Genomic DNA, 25,544 nt, shown 5'->3' on the forward strand with positions numbered 1-25,544 from the left:
ACTACTTGTTTCACAGCATCAATAAGTTGAGTTTCCAACCCAAGCCTATTGTTATATTGATACTTAGGGTTCAAGTAGTATGCTGAAATATGACATATAGAATAGAGGTATTGTCAAATGCATAGGTAATTAATAAATAATAATACTATGAATTAGTAAACATAAAACAAATTTACTCACCAGCCTTATGCAGTGGATGCATAAGTTGATTCTCCCAGCGAGCATTTATGATATCTAAGAAGTGTTTGCTACTGCGAGGAGCCACACTATAGACACTATCTTTCATCAAGTCTATTAAAGCATATAGGACTGGCATGGTTGGGCCCTTCAGAGCGAGTCGCAACATGTAGAACTTTAACTACTCGGCTCTAAAACTTTCACCACTTTGCTTAGTTTGGTCCGGAAGTCCTCGGATGACATCGTTGTTTGTGCTTCCCTCCCATTTGCGATCTTGGAACCCTTCCATTCAAACCACTCCTCGAAGCAAACATGCTTCTCGTCCGCCTTCTTTGTCTCAATGCTTTTGAGAGCAATGTAGTTGGTGACAAATCTTGTGATGCCAGGCCTAACCAAGTCACCCCCACATTTTTCCCTCAATAGATTGAGCGCATAGGAGTGGTTGTATACAAAGTTGGTGACTTGTCTTGCACTTTCAACCACAGTCTTCACCAACTTTAACTTTCCCATATCTTTTAGCATTAAGTCAATGCAATGGGCTGCACAAGGAGTCCAGAAGAGCCGGTACTTACTATTGTTCATCATCTTCTCACCGCCACTGAAGTTACTTCCATTGTCCGTTACAACTGGACAACATTCTCAATACCCACATTTTTTCCACTACTTCCTTTAACAATCAGTAAATATATTTTGCATCCTTTATCTCTTTGGATGCATCCACGATTGAGGAACACTGTCCTCCCATCACAATAAACCATGAAATTGATGATGGACTTTTCAGAGGCCCAGTCCATCCATCGCCATTATAGTCACCCCATATGTCTCCCACATATTCCTCATCTCACTAATGTACTCATCAATCTCACTCTTTTGTTGAGGTACATAAACATTCATTACCTCATATGGGGTGGGGCCCTTGAATCCTGGGCCAGCCTCTGCAATGGTATCTATCATGATATCATAATGGGGGCCTTGTGCAGTGTTTGCTGGGATGGTATGGTATAGCATCTACTTAGCTATTGATTCTTTAACCAATCCCTTCATCCCTTTCCATGCTCCTTTGATTAGGTTGATCGCTTTCTTTCTTCTTATGCAATTTAGGATCGGATGTTGATGGTGGTACTGCATTGGTAGAGGTGTTGGGGCTGCCCTCACACTTTGTGATCTTTTAAAAGGATTCAAAGTTCTAGGAACTCAGGAACGCCAGCTCCGCCACTACCCCCTACTCTTTGTCTCTGTGATCATCTTGAAAACTTACTCTACTCCTTGAAACAGTCCGCCTAAAATCCCTAGCCTCCTCTGCTTTGTTTGTATGTCATCAGTCATGTCATCATCATCGAGGAGTCATCATCATCATCATCATCATCATCATCATTGTATCGTCTTCCTCCTTCCATCGAACTCCTCACTGTATCCTCAAGTTGTTCTCTTATCCTTTGCTTGTCAGCCTTCCTCTTCTTTCTTCCCCTCAAACTATCACCAATCTCCCTGGCTACTTCAGTAGGGACCATATGACAACCTACAACATCTTTAGATCCTCCAGTCAGATGTTGTTTAAGTCTACTGGACCCACCTCCCATAAATTGCATGTGACAATAGTTACATATAGATTTTCTCTTATCCCCATCAATGGGAGTACCATGTAACCATGCAATGTCATCCCTATCTTGGTGGCTGGTCTCTCTTGTTCCCTCTGTTCTCTTTGTTCCCTCCGCCCCTTTGTTGACTACTTTCCCCCACCTTTTGCTTGCCCTTCGCACGTTGTCTATCACGATCCGCCATAATGATACTTGTTTACTGCAATGTAAGTAACACAAACAATTAAAAAACTTAATGTAGATGCACTTCAATTGACACTTTTAGATTACTAATACACTTGTATAGTTATTTAATATTTTTCCCCTAACCCTTATATTTTTCACATAATTAAAACCAATTTTTTATATATAATGTTAATATAAGTATTGACCTAACACAACAAAACCAAAAATTAGTAAACATAATATACATGTAATGCATCTCAAAACATATAGAGATAACTTTTATATTTTTTCATTATTTTTTAAACTTAAAACTCATATTTTTCCTTATTTATTTCTGTTTTTTTAATTTTTTATATATTTTTCTTAATTTTCGAAAATTAAAAGAATTATTTAAGAGCAGAAAAATAAATCCGACACTGTGAAGCCGTAGATCGGTCATTGGTGTCTAACATATATTTAATTCATTACCATCTAAGTCATATTACCCCTAATTATTTCCTATTTTAGTTGTAGGAAAATGAATTTTTAAAACCAGAAAAAAATATATAAAAAATACATATGGGAAAAAAATTTCGACACCGTGAGGCTGTAGATCGGCCTCTGGTGTCTAACATATATTAATATCATCAACATCCAACAACATTTATACAAAGTTTTTTTTAAAAAAATAGTTTTAGAGAAATAGAATTTACCTCAAATAATGAAAATAGGCTTGGATGATGAGCTTAGATGACCCTCCGACGTCTTCCCGGCGACAAGGAGCTTCAACAATGCTTGGATGAGGCTTGGAAGGGAGGAAGAAAAGCAAAAAATTAGGAAGAAGGGAGAAAAATTGATTTTTCAGCAGCTCTCGGTCGAAATATCGACCAAGAGCTGCAAAATATGGTATAAAAGGGGCCTTAGTGTGACACTATTTGTCACTTTTTCAATATCTCGCGATATATCGTGAGATCTCGCGATATATCGTGAGATCCACGATATATCGTCGATGTATCACGATATATCGACGAGATATTGTATTTTTTTGTTTCGGAAGTGTTTCGTATCTCTGACATGTCGAGATTTACGAAATATGGCGATATATCGCCGATATATCGCGAGATTTTATACCATGCTTACTAAACAATTAAACTGCAAAATAACCTTTTTTTCTTCTCATTGTGTCATACAGGATCTGGTGACAGGGACGACGATTGGGGGTGGAAAGGTACATGGTGGTCTCTACTTACTCGACACGGGTCAACCTTCACTTCCATTGACTCCATCTCCAGTTCATCAGTTACATTCAGCCACATCACCTGATCTTCACTTATGACATTGTCGACTCGGGCATTCTCCTCTTCAAACTTTAGCTTTTTTATTTCCTCAGTTAGTCAAAGGTTGTAATAAGGATGAGTTTTTATGTGAGACTAGTGTTTTGGCCAAACAAACTCGTTCTAGTTATTCTTCCACTAATAAAAGAAGTACTTCACCTTTTGCTTTAGTTCATACGGATGTTTGGGGACCTTCTCGTTGTGTCTCAATATCTGGTTCTAGATGGTTTGTTTCTTTTATAGACTGTTATACTCGTACTACCTGGGTGTACATGATGCAGCACAAGAGTGAAGTTTTTCACTGTTTTTAGCTCTTCCACCGTATGGTTCAGACCCAATTCAATGCATCTCTGAAAATTCTTTGAAGTGATAATGGCAGACAGTACATGGAGGGGTAGTTCCAAACGTATCTAGCTGAAAATGGGATAATTCATCAGACAAGCTGTGTTGACACTCTTGCTCAGACTGGAGTGGGTGAAAGGAAGAATCGCCACCTTTTGGAGGTTACTCGGACCATCATGTTTGCACAGCAAGTCCCTACCCAATTTTGGAGTGATGTTATTCTCACCACTGCCTACCTCATCAACCGCATGCCTACTCCAATCCTGGTCGTGCTCCTATTGAACTCCTACAGGGTTCTTCCTCTTTTGTGGTGCCACCAAAAGTATTTGGCTGTGTCTGTTATGCTTGCAATCATCTTCTCATGGCAGGCTTGATCCTCGTAGCATTCGGTGTATTTTTTTGGACTACTCCGCTACTCAAAAGGGATACAAGTGTTATCACCCTCCCACTAGGCATACTCTGGTAACTATGGACGTTGTCTTCCATGAATCCTTGGCTTATTATTCTCAGCCACCTCTTCAGGGGGAGCATGTTCCAGTTATCCTTGAAGACGTGTTTGAAGATGTGCCTGCTGTCCAGGGGGAGCCAACGTCTACTTTAGTTCCTGCTTAAGGGAGCGTAGACCTGTGAGTCAGATTCCTGTTGATACAGTCTACACCCAAAATCGAAAGCAGCAACAAGAGCATGTTGAGACTACCACCACTACCGTACCTCTTCCCCAATCGCCAGATCTTGGTCCAGAGACTGCTCCACCTCTTGGTAAGGATCCTTCTCTTGATCTTCCTATTGCTGTTAGTAAAGGCATTAGGTCTTGTACCCAACATCCCACCTCTCATGTTGTTTCATATGACTCCTTATCTCCTTCATATCGCACTTTTGTACCTTCTCTGTCCTCTATTTCTATTCCATAGAAGTGGCAAGAGGCAATTGCAGATCCAAAATGGAAAGCAGCCATGATGAAGGAAATGAAAACCTTATCCAAAACATGAGACATGGGAGCTAGTGGTTCTTCCCTCGGGTAAGAAACCACTTGGCTGTAAATGGGTATTTGTTGTCAAGCAAAAGGTGGATGGATCAATTGATAGATACAAGGCCAGACTTGTCGCTAAGGGGTTTACTCAAACCTATGGGATCGACTACCAGGAGACCTGTGCCCTAGTTGCAAAGTTGGATACTGTCCGAGTCCTATTATCATACTGTTAATCTAGGCTGGGACTTGCACCAGTTAGATGTGAAAAATGCCTTTCTTCATAGGGAGCTGGAAGAAGCCTATATGGAGATTCCTCTAGGTTTTTCTTCTGAAAAAACTCACGGGAAGGTTTGCAAACTAAAGCGCGCATTGTATGAGCTAAAGCAATCTCCTTGGGCTTGGTTTGGGAGATTCCATAGAGCCATGATCTCTGTAGGGTACAAACAGAGCAATGCTAACCACACATTGTTCATCAAGCGTCGCGGAGATAAGATCACTCTTCTTATTGTCTATGTCAATGACATAGTTATGACTAGTCATGATGCTGATGAAGTTTCTAAACTGAAACTTTTCTTGGGACAAGAATTTGAAATAAAGGATCTTGGACAGCTAAGGTACTTCCCTGGGATTGAAGTTGCTCGTTCTTCCAAAGGCATATTTCTCTCCCAAAGGAAGTATGTTCTGAACCTGCTTTCAGAGACTGGTTTGTTGGGTTGTCATCCTTGTGATACTCCTTTGGACGCCAATACTTGTCTGCAAGAGAAAAATGGTACTCCCGTTGATAAGGGCCTTTATCAACGGTTGGTAGGAAAATTGATTTATTTCTCTCACACAAGACCAGACATTGCATTTGCGGTAAGCCTTGTCAGTCAATTCATGCATGATCCCTACTCCAACCATATGGATGTTGTTCTTCGTATTCCCCACTACTTGAAGTCAGCTCCAAGAAAAGGAATTCTCTTGTCCCCGCATGATCATCTTCGTATTGAAGCTTACACAGATGCGTACTGGGGTGGTAATCCTGATCAGAAATCTACTTCAAGGTATTGCACGTTTGTTGGAGGTAATCTTGTCACATGACGTAGTAAAAAACAGAATGTAGTGGCAAGATCCAGTGTTGAAGCAAAGTTCCATGCTATGGCTCAAGGAATCTGTGAGTTATTGTGGCTTCAAAGTTTACTCCAAGATCTTAGTGGTTCTGTTCATCGTCCAATGGTGTTGTACTGTGACAACAAAGCAGCAATCAGTATTGCCCACAAACCAATACAACATGACCGTACCCAGCATGTGGAGATTGACAGACACTTCATCAAGGAAAAGTTGGAAAGTGGATAGATTTGTATACCTTTTGTGAAGTCGAGTGATCAACTTGCTAATATCTTCACTAAAGGATTGAATGGAAAGATGTTTCATCCTAATTTGGTCAAGTTGGGCATGTGTGATATCTATGCACCAACTTGAGGGGGAGTGTTGAGTAGTCAAACCCGAAAGGGTATATTTGTCTTCTTTGTTCTTAAGTTGTATAGTTGGCTATGTGGGTTTGAGTCCCACATCGCCTATTTGTAATTCTGTCCTCTCTTTTCAATATTATAAATAGAAGAGCTTGGGGTGAACATTACTCACTCAAGCATTGCATCCCATCGTGTTCTGTAAACACTTGTGGATCTTAGTAAATACATCCAAAAGGGGATCTCTTTTGGTGGACCTAGGTGGACTCCTAAGCTGGGCTCTAGTGGATCTCTAGCAGCCAAAGCTATCTTTTATTTTCTGCTTATCTTCTTTCTCTTAATTTTAACTTCATCTATCACCATCATCTCATCACCTTCAACCTTCCATCAAACCACGCACCATAAACTCAAACCGTGGCTAGGTGACTCTTCATCTTCCCTAGCTTGCAACTCTTCTATCCCTCTTTGGTCCTACCCAACCTGATCTTAATCCGGTTGTTCTACATAATCGATCCTGCAAGAATCCCTCCTGGATTCTCCATCATCCCCCTCCCCCCCCCCCCCAAATCCCTTCTCACCCAGACAAGGTCTCTTGCCCCCCCCCCCCCCCAATAGCATGTTTAGTTCTAGTTCTACTTGGGACTTTGTTAGACACCATGCCCCCACCGCTTCTTGGCATAAGCTAGTTTTGTTTGAAGGCCACATCTCCTGTCATAGCTTTAATACCTGGAGAACGCTAAACCATTGCCTCGCCACTCAATCCTTTCTCCGCCAATGCCATATCCCAGTTCCCCCCCCCCCCCCTCTTGTATCCTTTGTTGGAATGGTTTAGAGGACATTGATCACCTATTCTTTTCTTGCCCCTTTGCCTCTTTTATCTGAAAAAAAAAAGCCTTACTGTCCATATGGTCCCACTATAGGAGACCTTTACCCTTCGCTCAAGAATGGCTTTGGCTGGACATGACTTTTTCTGGCAGCACTATTTGTGACACCACAAGTAAGCTTTGTTTGAGGCTACTACTTCGCATATTTGGATGGAGGCAGAATCTTCAAAGATGGACCTCCAACTCCCGTTCTCTCGACATGATTTGGAAAGCCATCTTCTTCGATGTTAGCTCTAGGCTTCAGATGCTCCCGATGGTTTCCTTTCTGATCCCCCAACGAACAAGCATATTGTTGTCTCTTGGGGTTTGCCGATTTCTCTCCATCAGCCTGTTGCCCCTCCTCTGTAGGGCTTAAGACATTGTATAGCTTCAATCTCGCCCCCCCCCCTTTTTTCTTTCTTTTTCCTCTGTGTATTCTCCCCCCCTCCCCCCTCCCCCCTCCCCTTTCGGAGTTTTGCTAATGAAATTTTTATTCACCCAAAAAAAAAAAAAGATACCACAGGACATCTTAGCACATGCCATGAGAAATCATCTAAACGTCAAGCAGCACACAAACTAACTTTTCAAAAATGATATGGTAGAACAAAAGGCAATGAAAACCAAAAAGAAGGGGGAATTTTTAAGAACAGAATCCTGCAAATAGTATGTGCTGAAGCACATTAACTTTAGGAAGTACTAAGCTCCATGGAGTAAAGGAATATTTGATGCAATATACGAACATTTTGGGCTCTGCAAGAGTGTAAGTTTTTATTTATTTGTGAAACATGATGATCGTAAGACCTCAGAAGGAAAAGGTCTAGTATTGAAAGAGCTTTGACTTATTCTGTTCAAGATATAGACTGGTAAAAAGAAAAAGACTGGAGCACAGTGATGTAAATAATGGAATTTTGAAGGCAAAGACCAATAAGAATGTGACAAGTCAAGGTCTTACGAATTTTTTTGACATCATTGGCACTAATTGAATTTATTGCCATAGATAGGGAGAATGGTTTTGAACAGGATCTATTTACTCAAATGTCAAACAGTGGGACAAAATTTTTGATCAAGACTAAGACAATATTGACATTTCAATTTATAAACAACAATAGACTCAAAAAGGAAATGGAAGTTCATAGAAGCAAACTCATATTACTAAACAAATTCTGAACTAAGCAAGACAGTTTCTGTAAAACACCACAGCTGGCCATGTTACACAAATACAGCAAGGATACGATTTGGATTCAGCCTATTATGCTTACAAGTGAAATATCAGGCATGTGTATGCCTCCTATTTCAAGGGTCAGGTAGAATAACCAGCAGGCAATCTGATGCCAACTCTAGGACAAGCATAAAATTCTCTTATCTCAAGGAAGCAAGTTCAAAGCATTTCAACATGTTTTTCTACCATCCATTTGGGGGGAAAAAATCCAGAAGCCTAGCAGTACGATGGATCAACTTTGCTGGCTACAATGGATGAATGTTGAAAATTGTGTACAATCGTTGACAGATCCTAACAATAGTGTACATAAGTCTACTAGGATCTCTACAATTGTGTCACACACACACATATCAACACTCTTAAAAGACTATATTTAGACACCTGAATGGAGCAATTCCAGCCCTCCAACCAGAACTAGAATAGAATTAGCATGGGATAAATCTGAAACAGCCCAGTTCTAAGAGTTCATAGTCAATAAATTGGAAAATCAAGCATTTTCCGAGGAAGACATTTGTCTCTTCATCTCCATCAACAATAACTGTACTCACCTGAAAAAGACCATTAAATTCCAAGAATACCTAACCATCTTTGCAGAAATATAACTGCAACAACCTGACACAGTACAAAAATGGAAAAATAAAAGCAACACACTTACAGAAAACCAGAGTATGAAATACAACCAGGAGAAATAAGTCAAGATACATTGTGCAGGAGCAAATTAGTGTCATTAGAAGATCGAGCATTCGAGCTAAACAAAACCTAGTTTTTACGAAGGCAATTTTGATGCAAGTCATTCATAAACACTTGGATTTTTGTAAAGTTTAATTCAGTTTCACTTTCAACACTTATGATCGATCTCACTCAAGTGAGAAAAAACTGAGTTTCAACTTTCACGGACATCAAGATATCCAATACAAGCCTCAACCAAGTCAACTTATCAAAAAATTGAAATATGACCCGAAGAAGATTCATCTTTTACTCAGAGACAGGAAAATTAAATAGATTTTTAAATGAAAAATCAAAATATAAGTCCAAGATTTAAGAAAAAGTTGATCCTGTAATTATTATAACCTGTAGCATGGGGGGCCTCAATGAAATTCTTTCATTTTGAATAGTTTTCGAACCATCAACTGTGATTAGTGCTAACTCTCCATGCTCAGCAACGGCTCTCGCTTGTGCATCTTTAACTTTCATCTCTTCTTTTCTCTTTTTGGTTTCAATATCAATTGGTGCAACTCCAGCATCCACAAAAACACACCTGAAATTAAAATAGATCTAGTGTAAACAAGCATACCAACAAATTTAGCTGAGATTTTGGAAATGTTACTAGTACATCACTGATTTCTCAATCCTCACAAGTTCTACTTTGATCTTATAAAGAAAAACATACAATGGGATGCCACTATACAAAATTAACAATTGCAAACTTCAGTCTTAATTAGCACAGGAATCTTTTAATGTGAAAATAAGACTGGATTTCCAATATTTTCCCTTCCTGAGAAGTGATGCAAAAATAAGAAGGATCGATGATAGTGGTTGATGATGATGATAATTAATGGAGATAGATAGTTTTGGCAGCTAGAGCCCACTAGAGCCCCACCAAGGAGATCCACCTTGGATATGATTGCTGAATCCACAGCCCACTTGAGTCCACAAGCTAAATCTCACAAGAGAGTTCTTTTTTTTCAAAATCTGGTGTTTCAAAGAACAGCCCATGGTTTCATTATATAGAGGGGAGGCATTAAAAGTCCTTGGGATACATCAACTTACATTAAATAAACTTTTGGATTTTCTACACCTAGAAACTAAAACCAAAACATAGGGAACTACAACCAAGAAAGTGACTTAGAAAAACTAAAAGACTCTTAATGACTAATAACTAATACGTGATCTAACCCTGTTTGTGCGGAATAGCCTAGGGTAGACCTCACGCACGCCGTAGACTACCAACTTAGGGTCTGTAGTCAAAGTACCATTTTGGGTTTGAATTTGTAAAAACTAATGGTTCCACTATGTTTAGAAGGCCTAAAATAGGGGGAATGTCAAGTTTCAGCCCCTATCTTGGCCATATGGCCACCGAAACCTACCATCGAGTTGAGGAAAAAAAAAATACATGACCTCACTGAGATCTCGGTTTCGTGACCTGGCGAAACCGAGACCTAAAACCTTGGCCAAGACAATATAGGTGATATTTTGCAAGATAGACCTCTCCTGAACAAAAGCATCTTGCTCGGGGGATATGAGCTCAGGAAAGATCCTGCGAATACGAGAATTAATTACTTTAGTAATAATCATGTAAATTAAAGTTACATAGACTGATTGGCCTCAAGTGTGAAACCTCCGTTGGATCCTCCCTTCGCCTCAATCAAATTGCGCACCCCAATTACCTGCAGGTGATGTTCTAGTTTGATTAAGACATGTGTCTAGCTTCTAAATTCTGTTAGTGTGTAATTTAAGTTCTTGAACGAAATTGAATCTCTGGCCCATATTTCAAATTCCTAGGCCTTAGACAGATAAGTTCCGCAAATTAACGACAGGTAATTGGGTTTCTTAACTCAAGCGCAGATTAATCCTGGACTATGTCTCACCATTAGTTAAAGCTTTTCTGATCATCTCAAAGATTAACAAAAAGTTCTTCAGTTCATCACGATGAAATTGGAGAATCTTCATCCCCTTTCAATTATCCATAAAATGTTCTCCCACCAACATGATTCAGATGAGATTTCAAGATTTTTTGCCTTCATTTGAAATATCCTCCTTCCAACAACTACTGTGTTGCCAAAAGATCAGAGCCACCTGAAGCTGCACAGCCAAAGAGCACTCAAAAAGGCATGGTATAATTGAGATGTTTTCAACCTTTCTGATCTGTTGATGGTTAAACATTCATGTATGGCTCATATAGGTTTGAGAGAGTGAGTGTGTGTGTGTGTGTGTGAGAGAGAGAGAGAGAGAGAGATGACAGCACCAAAATGCCATCAACAACACATTATCCACACAACGCGATCTCATTCAACAACACAGCCTTATCCCAACTAAATGGGATTGGCAAACAACAGAATGCCATCAGAAATAAAAATCACAGTGGTCAGTATCTTACTCGATGGTAGTTGGTGTAGCCACAAATAGTTGTCTCCTATGCCAAACAGCTCCAGTAGCACAAGGAATGGCAACATCCCCCAGATATCTATATTGGGGGCGCAAGGAAGATATTATGATATATTTTTGGTAGGCAAAAGCACAATACTCAACAGTTTGATCCCACGCAGTCCATTCTGGTTGGGCAAGAAGACCACTCACAGGTTGGAAGGTTTCCCAACTGCAAAATTGTAAACTAAATTAGACAACACTGAACAACAAGAAGAACAACAACAAAAACAACAAAATTTAAAGTACAATAAGAATCACTAAAAAACAAAAGAGAAAAAAGGATGGATGGTATTAGCTATGCCATGGCATATAGAATTCATATTCAATCAGTCAAAGCAAAGAAACCAATATACTAATCAAATGGAGAAAACCATACACAACAGCTAGCTTACTTCTGTAACACAAGACACATCTGAAACTTCTCGGGGCACCCCCTAAAAGTAGGTTAAAGAAAGATGAAATGAACAGATATGATATCCAACCTGTACAGTTGAAAGTTTTGAGGTGCTACTTCAGAAACAGATGGTCTATTAGAAGACAATGGATCATCATCAGCAGTAAAAGAAGATAGACCACTATTGCCAAAGCCAGATAATGGCATTGACTGAAAAGTCGAAATTGCAGTTGCAGCCGCAGGGTTGATCTTCCGTGATGTTCGATATGCCACACCAAGTAGTGCACCACCATGCAAGCCGATAACCTAGAAGCAACCAAAAATAAATAAATAAATAAACAAAATGTACAAAACAACAACGAAATTAAACAATCAAAACTATAAATGTCATTGGACAAACTAAAAGCACAACACCTGTTAGGCTGTTACTGTATTCTCATTGTAAATCAACCATATAGCTTAAACTATATGTTCAGCAATCATATTGTTTAAGGAAGATGAATCATAACTTTAGCGAATTATATATTGCTTTCAAGAGCAAAAGACACCGTGGTGAGATTGACCAGTCAAACTAAACATGAGTGATCTGATCTTGCCAGAAAGTCTTGTTAGTATATTAGTTGATCCAGCATGCTGTCTTCTGTTGCCTTTTGAAACCAGAGTTAAAAAGGTTAATGCTACTCGTATTGCCTCCTTAATTGCTCCTGGTGGTCTTTTGTTCTAACTACTCTCACCACTCCAATGGCCGCCTTTGGTTTCTTTGAGACCCCTCTAAATTCTAATTTTGTTGCTATTTTCCTTATAAAAGTTATTGCACTTCAAGAATCCGATTCCCATGGGAACTCTAGCTTCCTCTTTACTACTATCTACACCTCTAACTATCCCTTTGAGAGATCCTCTCTTTGAGGAGACCTTCATCACATTGCTTTACAGGATGGACCTCTTCCATGGGGCTTGCATGGTGATTTCAATGTCGCCGGTTTGGTAATGAAAAACAGGGTGGTGACGGCCTTGATGATTCCTTAGTAGATGCCTTCCATGAGTGCCTTGATGATATAGGCATTAATGATATGAGATGGTTTGGTCTGAAATTCACCTGACAAAATAGAAGATGTGGTAGTTCCAAGATCACTTGCAAGCTTGATAGGGTCCTGATCAATGAAGCTTAGTTATCCTCCTTACCTATTCTCATGCTTCCTTCGGCGTTCCTAGCATCTCTAATCATAGCCACATCTCTGTTCATATCCAGCCTTACATCTCCTTTGGGCCTAAGCCATTCAAATACTTTGATATGTGATCCTCTCATTCAGATTTCCTCAATGTTGTTAAAGATGCCTGGGCAAAGCCAGTCCACACTCAGTCGAGCCCCTTATCTCCTTTTCTACAAAGCTTTGGAATGTTAAATGTAACCTTAAAGTCTGGAATTCCTCGTCTTTTGGAAACATTTCCTCCTTTGGTTTCTAATTGTAGGGATAAGCTTGCTGATATTCAGTTGGGGCAAGCTGACATCCATAATGCTCCCCTGCCTGAAGAAGAGAAATCAGTCTCCATGGAGCTCTGATCCTTGGTTGCCCAAGAGGAGATATTTCTTAAGGCAGAAGTCTAGAGTCAAATGGCTGGAACTTGGCGACCCCAACACTGCTTATTTCCACAGGTCCATGAAAGCTAGAACTAATGTCAACTCCATTCCCATGCTTTTGGCTAGAGATGGCTCCTCCCTCTCCAAATTTGATGATATTAAGGCGAGGTAGTTAACTATTTTATGCAGATTTTCCGGCCCTCTTCCATTGCATCTCCTGATCCTATCCCTGAGGGTTTGCTCAACAAATTCATCCCCAGCTCCCTCTTTGATACCCTCCAGGCTATCCCCTTTGAGGAAGAAATCCTTGATGTTGTCCACTCTCACAAGGCTAACAGAACCCCCAGCCCAAATGGTTTCAGTATGGGCTTTTTCTCCCCCACTTGGGACATTATCAAAGTGGACCTCATCAATGCCCTGCAAAGTTTCTTCTTCAATCCCAGCCAGATCAAAAGGATCAATCACACCTTCCTTTGCCTTATCCCTAAGAAAGAAGATTCCTCCTACATGACAAACTTCAGGGCTATCTCCTTGTGCAATTTGTTGTACAAGCTCATTGCCAAAGTCCTTGCCAATAGGCTTAAGCTGGTGGTTTATTCTCCGGTCACTGACAATCGGTCGGCTTTCATAGCAGGAAGAAGTATCTCTGATAACATCCTCCTCTGCAATGAGCTTGTCAGGAGACTTTGGCAGAAAGTCTTACTCCTTTGCTGCCTTCATGAAGATGGACTTCCATAAAACCTTTGACTCTTTTTTTTTATTTTTATGGAAAGGGGAAATATATTACTAAAAGGGAACCCTTCATAGATTTACATATATAAGATAGATCACACCATTTAAAAGCTACCCTAGTAAAGTTATCAAAGAGCTCAGCTAGTTCACAGAACTGAGGTAAAAGGTTCCAGATGCCTTTCCCCTTGTCATGCTCAACCTTTGACTCTTTGAGATGGGACTTTATTCTAAATGTCATGCTCAAGATGCCTTTCCCTTGTCTTTGTCAGCTGGATCTATCACTGCATTTTCCTCTCTCCACTTCTCGATGCTCATCAATAGTGTTCCTGCCGGATTCTTTGCCTCTATTGTAGGCATTCGCCAGAGCTGACCCCTTTCCACATGCATCTTCAACATAGCCCTTGAAGTCATATCCAGAAGTATTCAATCTAGCATGGACCAGGAGCTCATTTCTCCCATGCTGAAGTCCAAGGCTCTTAAGATCTCCCATCTAACCTTTGCTGACGATCTCATGATCTTCTCCCATACCAATATCCTTTCGATTGAATCTATTATGCCCTATTTACGCCATTTTGAAGGGTTGTTGGACCTTCTTATCAATCACTTGAAATCTCTCTGGTTTTTTACGGGTGTCTCTAAGGTTGATAAGAATTGTCTGAAAGAGAAGCCTGGTTTTTCCTTAGGTTGCCTTCTGGTCAAGTACCTGCGGTTGCCTCTAATCCCTGCCAGGTTGTCTGCTCATTACAACACCCTTATTTTGGACCTCTTGCATAAGAGGCTCCAACTTTAGACGGGCAAGCTTTTGTGGGTTCGACTCCCATAGCCCCATGTGGCGAAAAAGACTGAAGAAACAAGATATGCCATGCCTGCATTAAGATTTAAAATTTGTCATTGATCAGATCTATCCTTTAGTCATCTTATATCTATTGGTCTAGTATATTTGGGTTACCCCAGTATACAATTAAAAAGCTAGAGCCCCTTATCTGTCCTTCCTTTGGAAAAGCTCTGACTCCATTATATCCTTCACCCTATTAATTGGGCCTCTGTCTGCCTTCACAAAGATGAGGGGGGTCTTGGTTCTAGAAGAATAAAAGATGTCAATTCTGCTGGTATCCACAAGTTGATCTGGAAGTTAGCGGCCAAGAAGAAAAGTATTTGGGTTGATTGGGTCTACTATGGATGCTTCCTAATGACTCCCTTTGGACTACTCCTTCTATTCCTGATGCTTCATGGGTCTGCAGAAAGGTCATAAATCTCAAACCTCTAGCTTTTCGAGTCACTAACTCCCTGTTTGCTGATGTGCCTCCTCTAGCGTTTGGCTGGACTATTGGCACCCTCTGGGAGTTCTACACTCAGTTGGTGCCAAAGCCATATACAGTTCAGGCCTTAACAAATTGGCCACGATTAAGGACATCATTCGGCATGACGATTGGGCTCCCCCCTCCCTTCTCTACCCCTGTTAATTGTCATCTGGAACACTTTGTCTAGCATCCCCGGAAGGTCCAGAGGTAGTGGAGATTGCTGTTTGGTTTGCTTCTTTTTTCGGGCATCTTTAGGTCCAATTCAGCTAGGGAACTCATCAGAGCTCGTGGCCCTGTGTCTCTTTGGTGCAGATTGGTTTGGTTTAAGAGCCACAGCTTCACTGTCTGGCGGGCCCTCTCCCGTTGCCTCCCAATGCAGTCCTTATCCAAAGACAGATTTCCGCCTCCCCCTCCTATTGCCTTTGTTGGAATGCTCCTGAAGATGTGGATCACCGCTTCTTTGTTTGCTCCTTCTCCTCGGTTTGGAAAGGGCTTCTTGTTAAATGAAGGCCTCGGAGAAGAAGGATTTTGCCCTTCGAGAAAGCATGGGTTTGGGTGGACATGTCGTTTGCTGGTAACTCCATATGTGATGCAGTAGGTAAGCTTGTATTTGGTGCCCACAACTTACCATATTTGGACAGAGCATAACCTAAAAAAATAGACCTCTCAATCTAGATTTTTCTGGCCGATTTGGGACACCATCACCTTTGATAGAATCAAGTTATCAGTGGTCCCCTCTAGATGTGTCGACTCCACTAAGAACATGCTTATTGTTGATTCCTGGGGACATCCCCTCTCCCTGTTGCAGCCCATTGTCCCTCCTTCTTGAGGATTGGCTTTGTTTTTCTTTATATTGCTAGTTCTGTACTGTTTTTCCTTCTTCCCCTATTCCTGGGGTTTCCTTGTATTTTTATCTCTTCTTTTGGTAATGAATTTTTTATTCACCTAAAAAGAATATCAAAACTTTCACCATAAGAGGAAGAAACAACGTAAAATGACTAAAGCGAATGCAAATACACCATCCCTATCAAATGCTCAACAAAATATAGGTACATACTTAGATTACACCCACACACTTTGTCCAACTTCAAAAGTGAGTCTTCCAATGCCATGACCAACAGACTGCCGCCCCTCCCTAAAGAAAGGAAAAAGAACTAGAAGACAGCTAGAAAACTGAGGAAGTAAGGACAAAGAAGGGGAAGGGGAAAAACAGGTAAAAACGAAAAAAGGAAGAGAAGAAAAGTGAAAATACAAGTATCCAATGATTTGTTTTGGCATCTATAAAGAATCTCCCCCCCACCCCCACCCAAATTAACAAAACCACTTAACTGCTTATCTTCTCTACACACAATCATTTAAATCAAGCTCTCCTTTAATCCCTAGCCGGTCGCTAATCTCAGCTTGCTTAAAAAAAGTCTCCCGATGTTCCTCTTCCCCAAGATCAATCAGGCAAATTTCTTCCCAACCACCACAGATTCACAATGGAAGATACCAACTACCATCCATCATTCTCTTCTTCAGTAACTCCTTCATCAAAGTAACCAATAAACCTTGTTGAAGATCTCTTCTTTTTGCCATTCGTGTAATTAAAAGATGTATCAACAACATATACAGGGGATTAATGGTTTCTGATATTTCCCCCTTGGGCCCTAGAAGGACGAGTGGACGACAATTGAGCCATCTAGGGTTCCATGAAGATCTAGCTTCCCATCAAGATCTGAGAGAGAATTCCTTCATAAAATCAAATTTTGGCCCTTGAAATTTTAGGAGAGCTCACAAAAGTGTGGGACAATGCTTGGCACAGCCTTTGATATCTTTGAATCATCTTCATCCCATGGTTCGATAATCTTCATGCATGAGTAACACAACAATTATTCTACCTATTTTTGCCTTCGTGAACTCTACTCTATTGCATTCTACAGATACTAAACTGATGCAGGAAGATTGAATAGGGATTTTTCAAGAGAAAATTGCAGAAACTGATAGCAACTTCAATATTAACTTCCAAAATAAATTTGACATGCAGAAAGATTATGACCAAAATTAATCGGTAATCATATTTCTTCTGAAATAAAAAAAATGAGCTCATAGCATTCAAAAGCGATGAAATGGAAAAATGAAATTATGTCATATGAAAACTATAACCTTTGATAGAGAACTAGGTAATTCATACCGGTTCATTACGGCCTTCAATGGACCTTGTCAAAGTATTTGATGTCCCATCGTCAAGTAAGATTCGTACTTGAACGGTTGCTGCTGAAGCTGCAGAAGCAGCAGCCACTGCGGCCTGTGCTGCAGCTGCAGCTGCTTCCTTTGCTTTTCTTGATGAACCGCCTTTAGGAATTATTGGTATCCTTGGGGGTAAAGCAGACTCAAGCAAGGCAAATCTGTCACAGCATGTATCCCAAGCTAAAAGTCTTCCAGTCCCTGAATCAACAACTGACCAATCATTAACCTTGTAGACACAAAAGTAAGGAATATCAGGCCACACAATTGCAAGATACCTGCAACCAACCAAGCATCATGAAAGAGAGGAATTAGAAACAATCAAATCAACTCCAAAAATTTAGCTATTCAACTAACAAATAGTTAGGCAATTAATCTCAGAAATCAACTGTAACAAAGACTATAATAGCAGATATATGAACCATGTAAAATTCAAAAGTTTCCCATTTAGTTCGGATAAGGCTATGTTGTTGTTGTTGTAATTCAAAAAAGCTAATAGTGTAGGGAAAATAAAATTCCCAAGGAACATACGTCAATGTCATGAGAAAGATGGTCCTTCTACCTAAAGTGGGAAACAACAAAGCGGAGCATATTCCAGGTGTAGCCTGGAGGTCCTGAGGAGCTCCATTAAAATATATCGTCAAGGAGAGATATTTAAATGGATTACTGAGATGCTCAGACTCTTTTCATTATGGAGAGGAGTGTCTTGTCCTCTCTCAGTTCTATATACAACAATAACAACAAACTAAGCCTTATCCCAACTTAATGGGGTCGGCTACATGGATCCAAACAAAACAAAAAGAGAAAACAAAGATATACTGAAAAGGGCAAATGGAAAATGAGAAATAAATAGAAAGATGAAAGATAGTAGGAGGATAAGGCACAGCCCAGTACGTTAGGATAATCTCAGCTAAATGGGGTCAGCGACATGGATCCTTGCCCTCCAATAGGTTCTGTCCGAGGTCATACTTGGAACCAAACCTAGGCTATGCATGTCCTTGCTCACCACTTCTCCTATGGTCATTTTATGTCTGCCCCTAGCTCTTTTAGCCCCTTCAATCGGAATCATATCACTCCTCCTGACTGGGGCTTCCCTAGGTCTCCGTTGAATATGACCATACCACCTTAAACGACTCTCTCGGAGCTTACCATTGATCAGGGCAACTCCCAAGTCCGCTCTTATAAGTTCATTACGCACATACTATTGAGATCTATATCTCTAACACATTTCATGAGATCTTATACATACTATTGATCTCATGTTTATCATACAAGAAATAAACAATAATAGAATATATGGGAACGGGCCAACAAATAATAGCATATATGAGAATGTTCTCCTATATTGGCGTGCACATGGATCCAGCATTGGATAACTTTTTGGGTCTCATGTGACCCCTCTCTAATATCCTACAAATCTGGATAGCGATTAGGCACAGCCGCACAGAGCTGCCTCCAAGGTTCAAGAACTCGGCTTCAGTACAGGTTTCGCCCAGCCAATAAACCGAGTTGGGCCAAGATCTCGGCGAGTTGGTGTAATTTTATATTTTTTTTTGAACTCGAAGGCTGGTTTTGCTGGGTTTTAGACCTAGTTTGGAACTGAAACTTGGTACTCAGCCTATTTTAGGCCATTTAAACACAAAGGCACTATCAGATTTTGCAAAAACAAAGTCCAAATAGGAGGTTTCACTTCGGGCCCTAGGTAGGTAGGCGACGACTTACTAATAGGCCCTATTCTACACATAAATTAGTAATTGAAAGCAATCAACTCATACAATTAATATAAAACAACTTAAATAAACATTACAAATGTAAAAGTGTACAATAAATCAATCTTAACATATTACATATATCTCTATCATAAACCACAGTCGAAAATCCTCAAAAATCAGGTCAAATGCACACTTCTCTGTCGTGTTCACCAAAACAGTCGAGTTTTGGAGAGATCTCAACAGTCTCGGTCGAGATATGTACATTATAAAGGTAAGTTTGGTACAAATCTCGGTTGAACCGAAATCTCGCACCAAGATCTCGACCGAGTTTGGGTAATATTTCATTTCGCCTCAAGTCTCGTCTCGCTTTTTTCAAAAAGAGAGATATTACCGAGATCTCGGCGAGTTCTTGAACTATGGCTTTCAAAACAAAGCTTTCCAACAAATCCAAGATTGCTAAAATCTGATTTATATTGAAGGAGTTATGTACCGGTAAAACTTAATTCGGTGTGCGCGAATGCTGTCAAAATCGCTCTGAGTGAAAATATTTTTTTGGACATCAAAACAAATGAATATTTTAGCGCACTTTTGGTTTTTAGCAATGTTTTACCATATTAAGATTTATGGAATTTTTAGATTTGAGAAAAACCCTAGCATTAGAAAGTTGAAAATTGCACCTACCGCGAAAATCCAGTTTTTGTTCTTGAACTGGGGGGTTGACTTTTTTTCCTTCTGGAATTTGATTTTTTAACTATTTTTATTGGATTACAATAGGGGGTATTTGCTTATTTATGAATAATATCTTAAGTAGATGAAATACAAAATCATTTACTTAAATGATATTAGGCATAAATAAGTGTGTTTGTCCTGTGTCTGTCTTGGTTTCGAGCATAAGTAAGTGCCTATCCTGCTTTCCCATTAAGTGAAACTCCTATTTGGACTTTGTTTTTTGCAAAATCTGATAGTGCCATTGTGTTTAAATGGCCTAAAATAGGCTGAATACCAAGTTTTAGACCCAAACTAGGTCTAAAACCCACCGAGATGAGGCTTCGAGTCAAAAAAGAAAAAAGTGCACCAACTCGGCGAGATCTCGACTCGACTCAGTTTTTCAAGGGTCCGAGTTGGCACCGAGACCCGAGTTTTCAAACCTTGTGTAGATCAATGATGAATGTGATAGGCGTGGGTCGATTTTCCAGCAGATTAGGGTTTCTGCAAAGGCTTTTCAGGTATGCAGACATCCAAGATAGATTCATGCTGGAGGGGAAAGTCAACCTAGATGATTGGGTGAAAAAAGAACTCAGAGAGCTTGTATGGCAGGGAGGAAAAAAAGTTCTGTTCCAACAAAGAATTAGAGCTGTGATTAGGAGCCACTTGATTGGGTTGAGAGTTGTGCAAGGCTTGTGCGTGTGTGAGAGTGTGTGTATGTGTATGTTTGGTTTCTGCTTCTCTTTAGCCCATTTCGTTTGCTTTGTTTTTTCTCCCTCTGTGTTTAACTTCCATTCTAATCTCTACTTTACTGTGTTAAAATTGTCTCTGTTACCATTGCCTATTTAATTGTAAAATTTTGTTTTTGTATCCCTCAGTCTTAAACCATTGTCACCAAAGACAAGAAAGAAATACTACCTGCCTCAAAATAAAAGAACATATGAGTATAGATTATTGTTCCTTCCGACACATCACACACTTGTTTGTCAAACCACCCTCTTCATATTTCGTATAAGGTGGAAGATGGTTCTAAGAATCTAAGGTGAGGATTTACAAGAGTGCTTGCATTGGTAATCTGCTGTTTGCTTCTTCAAATACTTCATAATCTAGTGAGAGTAAAGAATGTATCGACTCAACACTACATGGAGAATTTTAATGGAAATGTTAATTGCAGCTTGATGTGCAGAAGAAACCTGTTGGTCTAGGCGATAAGTGTCTCAGCAAGTTCTCTGTGGATGCACAATAGTGTTTTTGTAGATATATCAGCAGAACATTGTAGAGTATGGCAGAATGGTATGAAAGGATGTTTTCTGAGAAAGGCATACTATGAGTCCTTGTATCATCCTGGACAATATCATACAGATAAAGCTGTATGTATGGGAATCTAAGGCTCCCCCTAGCGTGCAGGTCTTTGCATGGGCTTTCATCTCACGTAATACAGTTCCCTATAAGGAGGTCGGTGTAACAGATTAGCCCATCCATTTGAGCAGCAGAAACATGGAGAGAAAGAACATGTATCAGTATCAGAGAGCATATGCATGGACACATCCAAAACTAGTGTTTTAAAGCATAATACACTAAATAAGCAGTAAACTATGATTTCTAATAACTAAAACATGTGGCTAAGGTTAGAACAGATTGGACATGGTTTCTGACTTTATTCGGGATGATGGTTGGTCTCCCCCCCCCCCTCCTCCCTTCCGACTGCCATCTGGAGTGCTCTGCCGAGCATTCCCAGAAGGCCGATTGGTAGAGGGATATTGTCTCATGGTTAGCTTCCTCGTCCGGTCTCTTCAGTGCCGAGTCGGCCAGGGATTTCATCAGAGCTCAGGGCTGCATTAAAGTCTGGCGTAATTTGGTTTGGTCCAAGAGCCACATCCCTTGCCACAGCTTCACTGCTTGGAGAGTCTTCACCTGCTGCCTCCCCACGCAGTCATTCCTTTCTGCCTACAGATTGCAGTCTCTCCCCAATGCTGCCTTTGTTGGAATGTCTCTAACGATGTGGATCACCTATTTTTTGACTGCCCCTTCTTTTCTGCAGTTTGGAATGGTTTACCGGCCAAATGCTGGCCTAAGAAGCAGGATTCTGCCCTTTCACAGAAAATTCCCTTTGATGTCAAATCCAAGATTTCAAAGTCTCCAGCCCGGTGTATTGATTCCCCTAGATATAGGCTTATAATATATTCTTGGGGTCTCTCCCCTTTTGTAAAAGCAAGGTCTGTATGTTGAATTAGCTTGTTCTCTCTTTCTTTGGTAATGAATTATTTAGTAACCCCCCCCCCCCAAAAAAAACAAACATGTTGCTATGAGTTCAGAGGATTCAAATTCTTTTTGTGGCATACTTTTTTGTCAAATACTCAGTGGAAAGTGTATTATCAAAACCTACTAATAAGTAAGAAGAAATAAGAAGCAATTAAGCATACTAAACATGTAAGATAAACATATTAAATAAGTACAAATACAATATACATTTACGTATACTAATACGCAATTGAAATAAGCTATATCAAACTATTAATTTACTAAACATTCAAGTATATACGTAGTTGTTGAATTATTTATCCACCTGTATCCCCCTTTGGATAGTCCGCTGTGTTAGAGCTCCTGTATGATATACATATTGTTTCCTCCCTTTCCTACAAGGTCGGCCTTTTAGAGGAAGCGGTTCCAACATGGTATCAGAGTAGGCAAGGGTCACAGTATCGAGTCCCCCTGAGAGCGGGCAGGTATTAAAAAATTATTTATCCACCTGTGTCTCCCTTTGGATAGTCCGCCGTGTTAGAGCTCCTGTATGATATACATCTTGTTTCCTCCCTTTCCTACAAGGTCGGCCTTTTAGAGGAAGCAATTCCAACATGGTATCAGAATAGGCAGGGGTCACGGTATCGAGTCCCCTTGGGTGCGGTCAGGTGTTGAATTATTTATTCACCCGTATCCCACTTTGGATGGTCCGCCGTGTTAGAGATCCTGTATGACATACATATTGTTTCCTCCCTTTCCTACAAGGTCGGCCTTTTAGAGGAAGCGTTTCCAATAGTAGTATTAACGTCAAGGTTCTAAATAGGTTTTGAGGCTGATTTCAACGCTGGCCGAAACCGAGATTCCCCAGGTTTCAGTCGAAACCAGGTATTTTTTGGGCAAAACTCGACATGTCATGGCTGGTCGAAACTGGGCTGGTTGAAATTGGTAGTTTTTTTGGTCGAAATTTCCAACATATAGTCGAAACCTGGTCGATACAATATTACAGATAGGTTTTGTCTCGGAAATTTGGGAAACCGAGATCTTGAACCATGATTAACATACTCATAGTTATCATGGCTACAAGGCAAGCGTGTGCTGGCTGGGCGCCTAGCCTTGGTACTTAAGTGCAGACCTAGGCATTGCTTATGCGACTAGGGCAATAAACTCATCAAGTGGGAGCGATTTAGGTATAAAAAGTTAAGAGTTTCATCTTTTTTGTATTAAAAAATGAGAAACTCTTCTTATTTGTTTTCAAAAATGATATTGTTTCTAAAATTAAAAAAAGGCATGTTTTTTTTAGTCATACATACAAAAGAGCTAATGTGTAAAATTCAGAACTATTTACCTTTACTTATACATATATAGGAGGGAATGTAATTTTAATTGTGTACTTGCATACATTTTTTTTTTTGTTTTGGTGAATAAAATATATTACCGAACCCCAGGAGGGGGAAGGGGATATACAAAGAGGAAAGGGGGAGAGAGAAAGGGGGGGGCAGCCGAGAGCCAACCGTGGGGGCCTGCAAAATAGAAAGATCAAGACCCCAGGATACAACAATATTCCTGTTCCTTGGGGTATCAATAATGGATCTATGAGGGATAAAACTGAGCTTGGATGAGACATCGAAAGAGATGCTTTCCAAATCATATCAAAAGATCTAAAGTTGGAAGTCCATCTCCTACGATTCCTTTCCATCCAAATGTGGAGATAGCAGAGCCAAAAACAAGCTTTCCGACAGTGTCACATATTGTGTCTCCAGTAAAGATCATATCCAACCAGAGCCATTCCCTATCAAAGGCGAGGGGTCTCCAGTTGCACGGCCAAATGGATGTGAGGGCCTTTTTCCAGATGGTGGCGGTAAATGGGTAAGCAAAGAAGAGATGGGCTAAGTCCTCGGAGCCATTCCAACAAAAGATGCAAGAGGGGGAGACAAGGATGTGACAGTGGAGGAGGAATGCTTGGGTAGGAAGGCAAAGACTAAGGGATCTCCAAACAGTGAAACTATGGCGAGGTATATGGCCTTTGAACCAAACTAGCTTATGCCAAGGGACAGGGGTGCCAGGGTTCCTAAAAAAGTTCCAAGCCGAACCAGAGCTAAAGAGGCCGTTGGAGGAGGGAAGCCAAATAATCTTATCCACATGAGCCGGGGAGGAGGGGGAGAGGGGGGGAAGGGGCGGCCAGATCTGAGAAAGGATGGTGGGGAGAGGGGAGGGAGGGGACCAAGAGCCTTGAGTAATAATGACTGAAAGGGGCAGATTTAGGAATGCCAGAGGAGTAGATCGACCTCGGCCCAAAGACGTTGAAAAGGACTCCGAGAGGATGCCAAGGATCAAGCCAAAGGGAGGTGGAGGATCCGTTGACAATGGAGGTGGAGATGGCTCTAAGGGCGAGGGGGCAAAGGAGGAGAATCTTGCGCCAGATCCAAGACGAGTCAGAGGGGATGGGGACAGTCCAGAAGGAGTCCTTTTTGAGAAGATGGGAGTGAACCCAGTTAACCCAGATGGAGTCATGCTTGGAGGAAATTTTCCAAATGAGCTTAAGGATGCCCGCGGTATTAGAGTCGCGGATGCGTCGAATGCCCAGGCCTCCTTCAGCTTTTGGAAGGCAAATGGATTTCCAACTGATTGGGTGGAGAAATTTAGAAGTTTCTTTTCCTTTCCAGAGGAAGGCACAGAGAAGGTGTTCCATAGCCTTGATGGTGGCTTTAGGGATACCATAGATACCACACCAGTAAATGTAAGAAGCTTGGAGGACAGATCTAATGCACTCAAGTCTACCAGCATAGGATAGAAGTTTGCCTTTCCAGAGCTAGCAACGCTTACGGATGTTGTCGAGCATGGGAATGCAGTGATGACTGGAAAGCCTAGCAGGGATAAGAGGAAGGCTGAGGTCTTTGACAGGGAGGGTTCCAATGGAGAAGCCAGTCAGACTCCGGAGGGTCTCTTTGTCAAACTCGGGGATACCAGAAAGAAAGATTTTGGATTTGAGAAGATTTACGCGGAGACCAGAGAGAGTCTCGAAGAGATGGAGCGAAGACATGATGGCAGAGATGGAGGAGTGAGAGGCCTTTGAGAAAATCATTAGATCGTCAGCGAAGGCAAGATGGGTGAGGTTGAGGAGTTTGCATTTGGGGATGGGGGAGATGAGATGAAGGTCCGTTTTGGTTTGGAGACTCCTAGAGAGGTCTTCCAGAGCCAAAGAGAAGAGAAAGGGGGAGAGAGGGCATCATTGACGAATGTCGACTTTGGAATTGAAGAAACCGGCGAGGGAGCCATTGACAAGGACCGAGAAGGAAGGAGAGGAGATACAGGCGTAAATCCAGCGGACGAAAGTAGGGGGGAAAGCCCATTTGGGAAAGAACTTCACAAATGAAGTCCCAACGAAGGGAGTCAAAAGCCTTGTGAAGATCGA

General features: G+C 40.8%; 1 protein-coding gene across 1 annotated transcript in view; it reads right to left on the bottom strand.

Moving 5' to 3' along the window:
• The window catches only part of LOC122651793, a 60,187-nt gene that overhangs the window by 16,617 nt on the left and 18,026 nt on the right, over positions 1-25,544 (bottom strand). The window contains exons 12-15 of the mRNA XM_043845330.1: positions 17,422-17,752; positions 11,725-11,942; positions 11,193-11,411; positions 9,167-9,353 (exon numbers count right to left, since the gene is read on the bottom strand). Of these exons, the coding sequence (XP_043701265.1) occupies positions 9,167-9,353; positions 11,193-11,411; positions 11,725-11,942; positions 17,422-17,752 (955 nt within the window). The remainder of the gene's footprint in view (positions 1-9,166; positions 9,354-11,192; positions 11,412-11,724; positions 11,943-17,421; positions 17,753-25,544) is intronic.

Source organism: Telopea speciosissima, chromosome 2 (genome assembly GCF_018873765.1).
Source record: "Telopea speciosissima isolate NSW1024214 ecotype Mountain lineage chromosome 2, Tspe_v1, whole genome shotgun sequence".
In the NCBI taxonomy this organism is placed as follows: domain Eukaryota; kingdom Viridiplantae; phylum Streptophyta; class Magnoliopsida; order Proteales; family Proteaceae; genus Telopea; species Telopea speciosissima.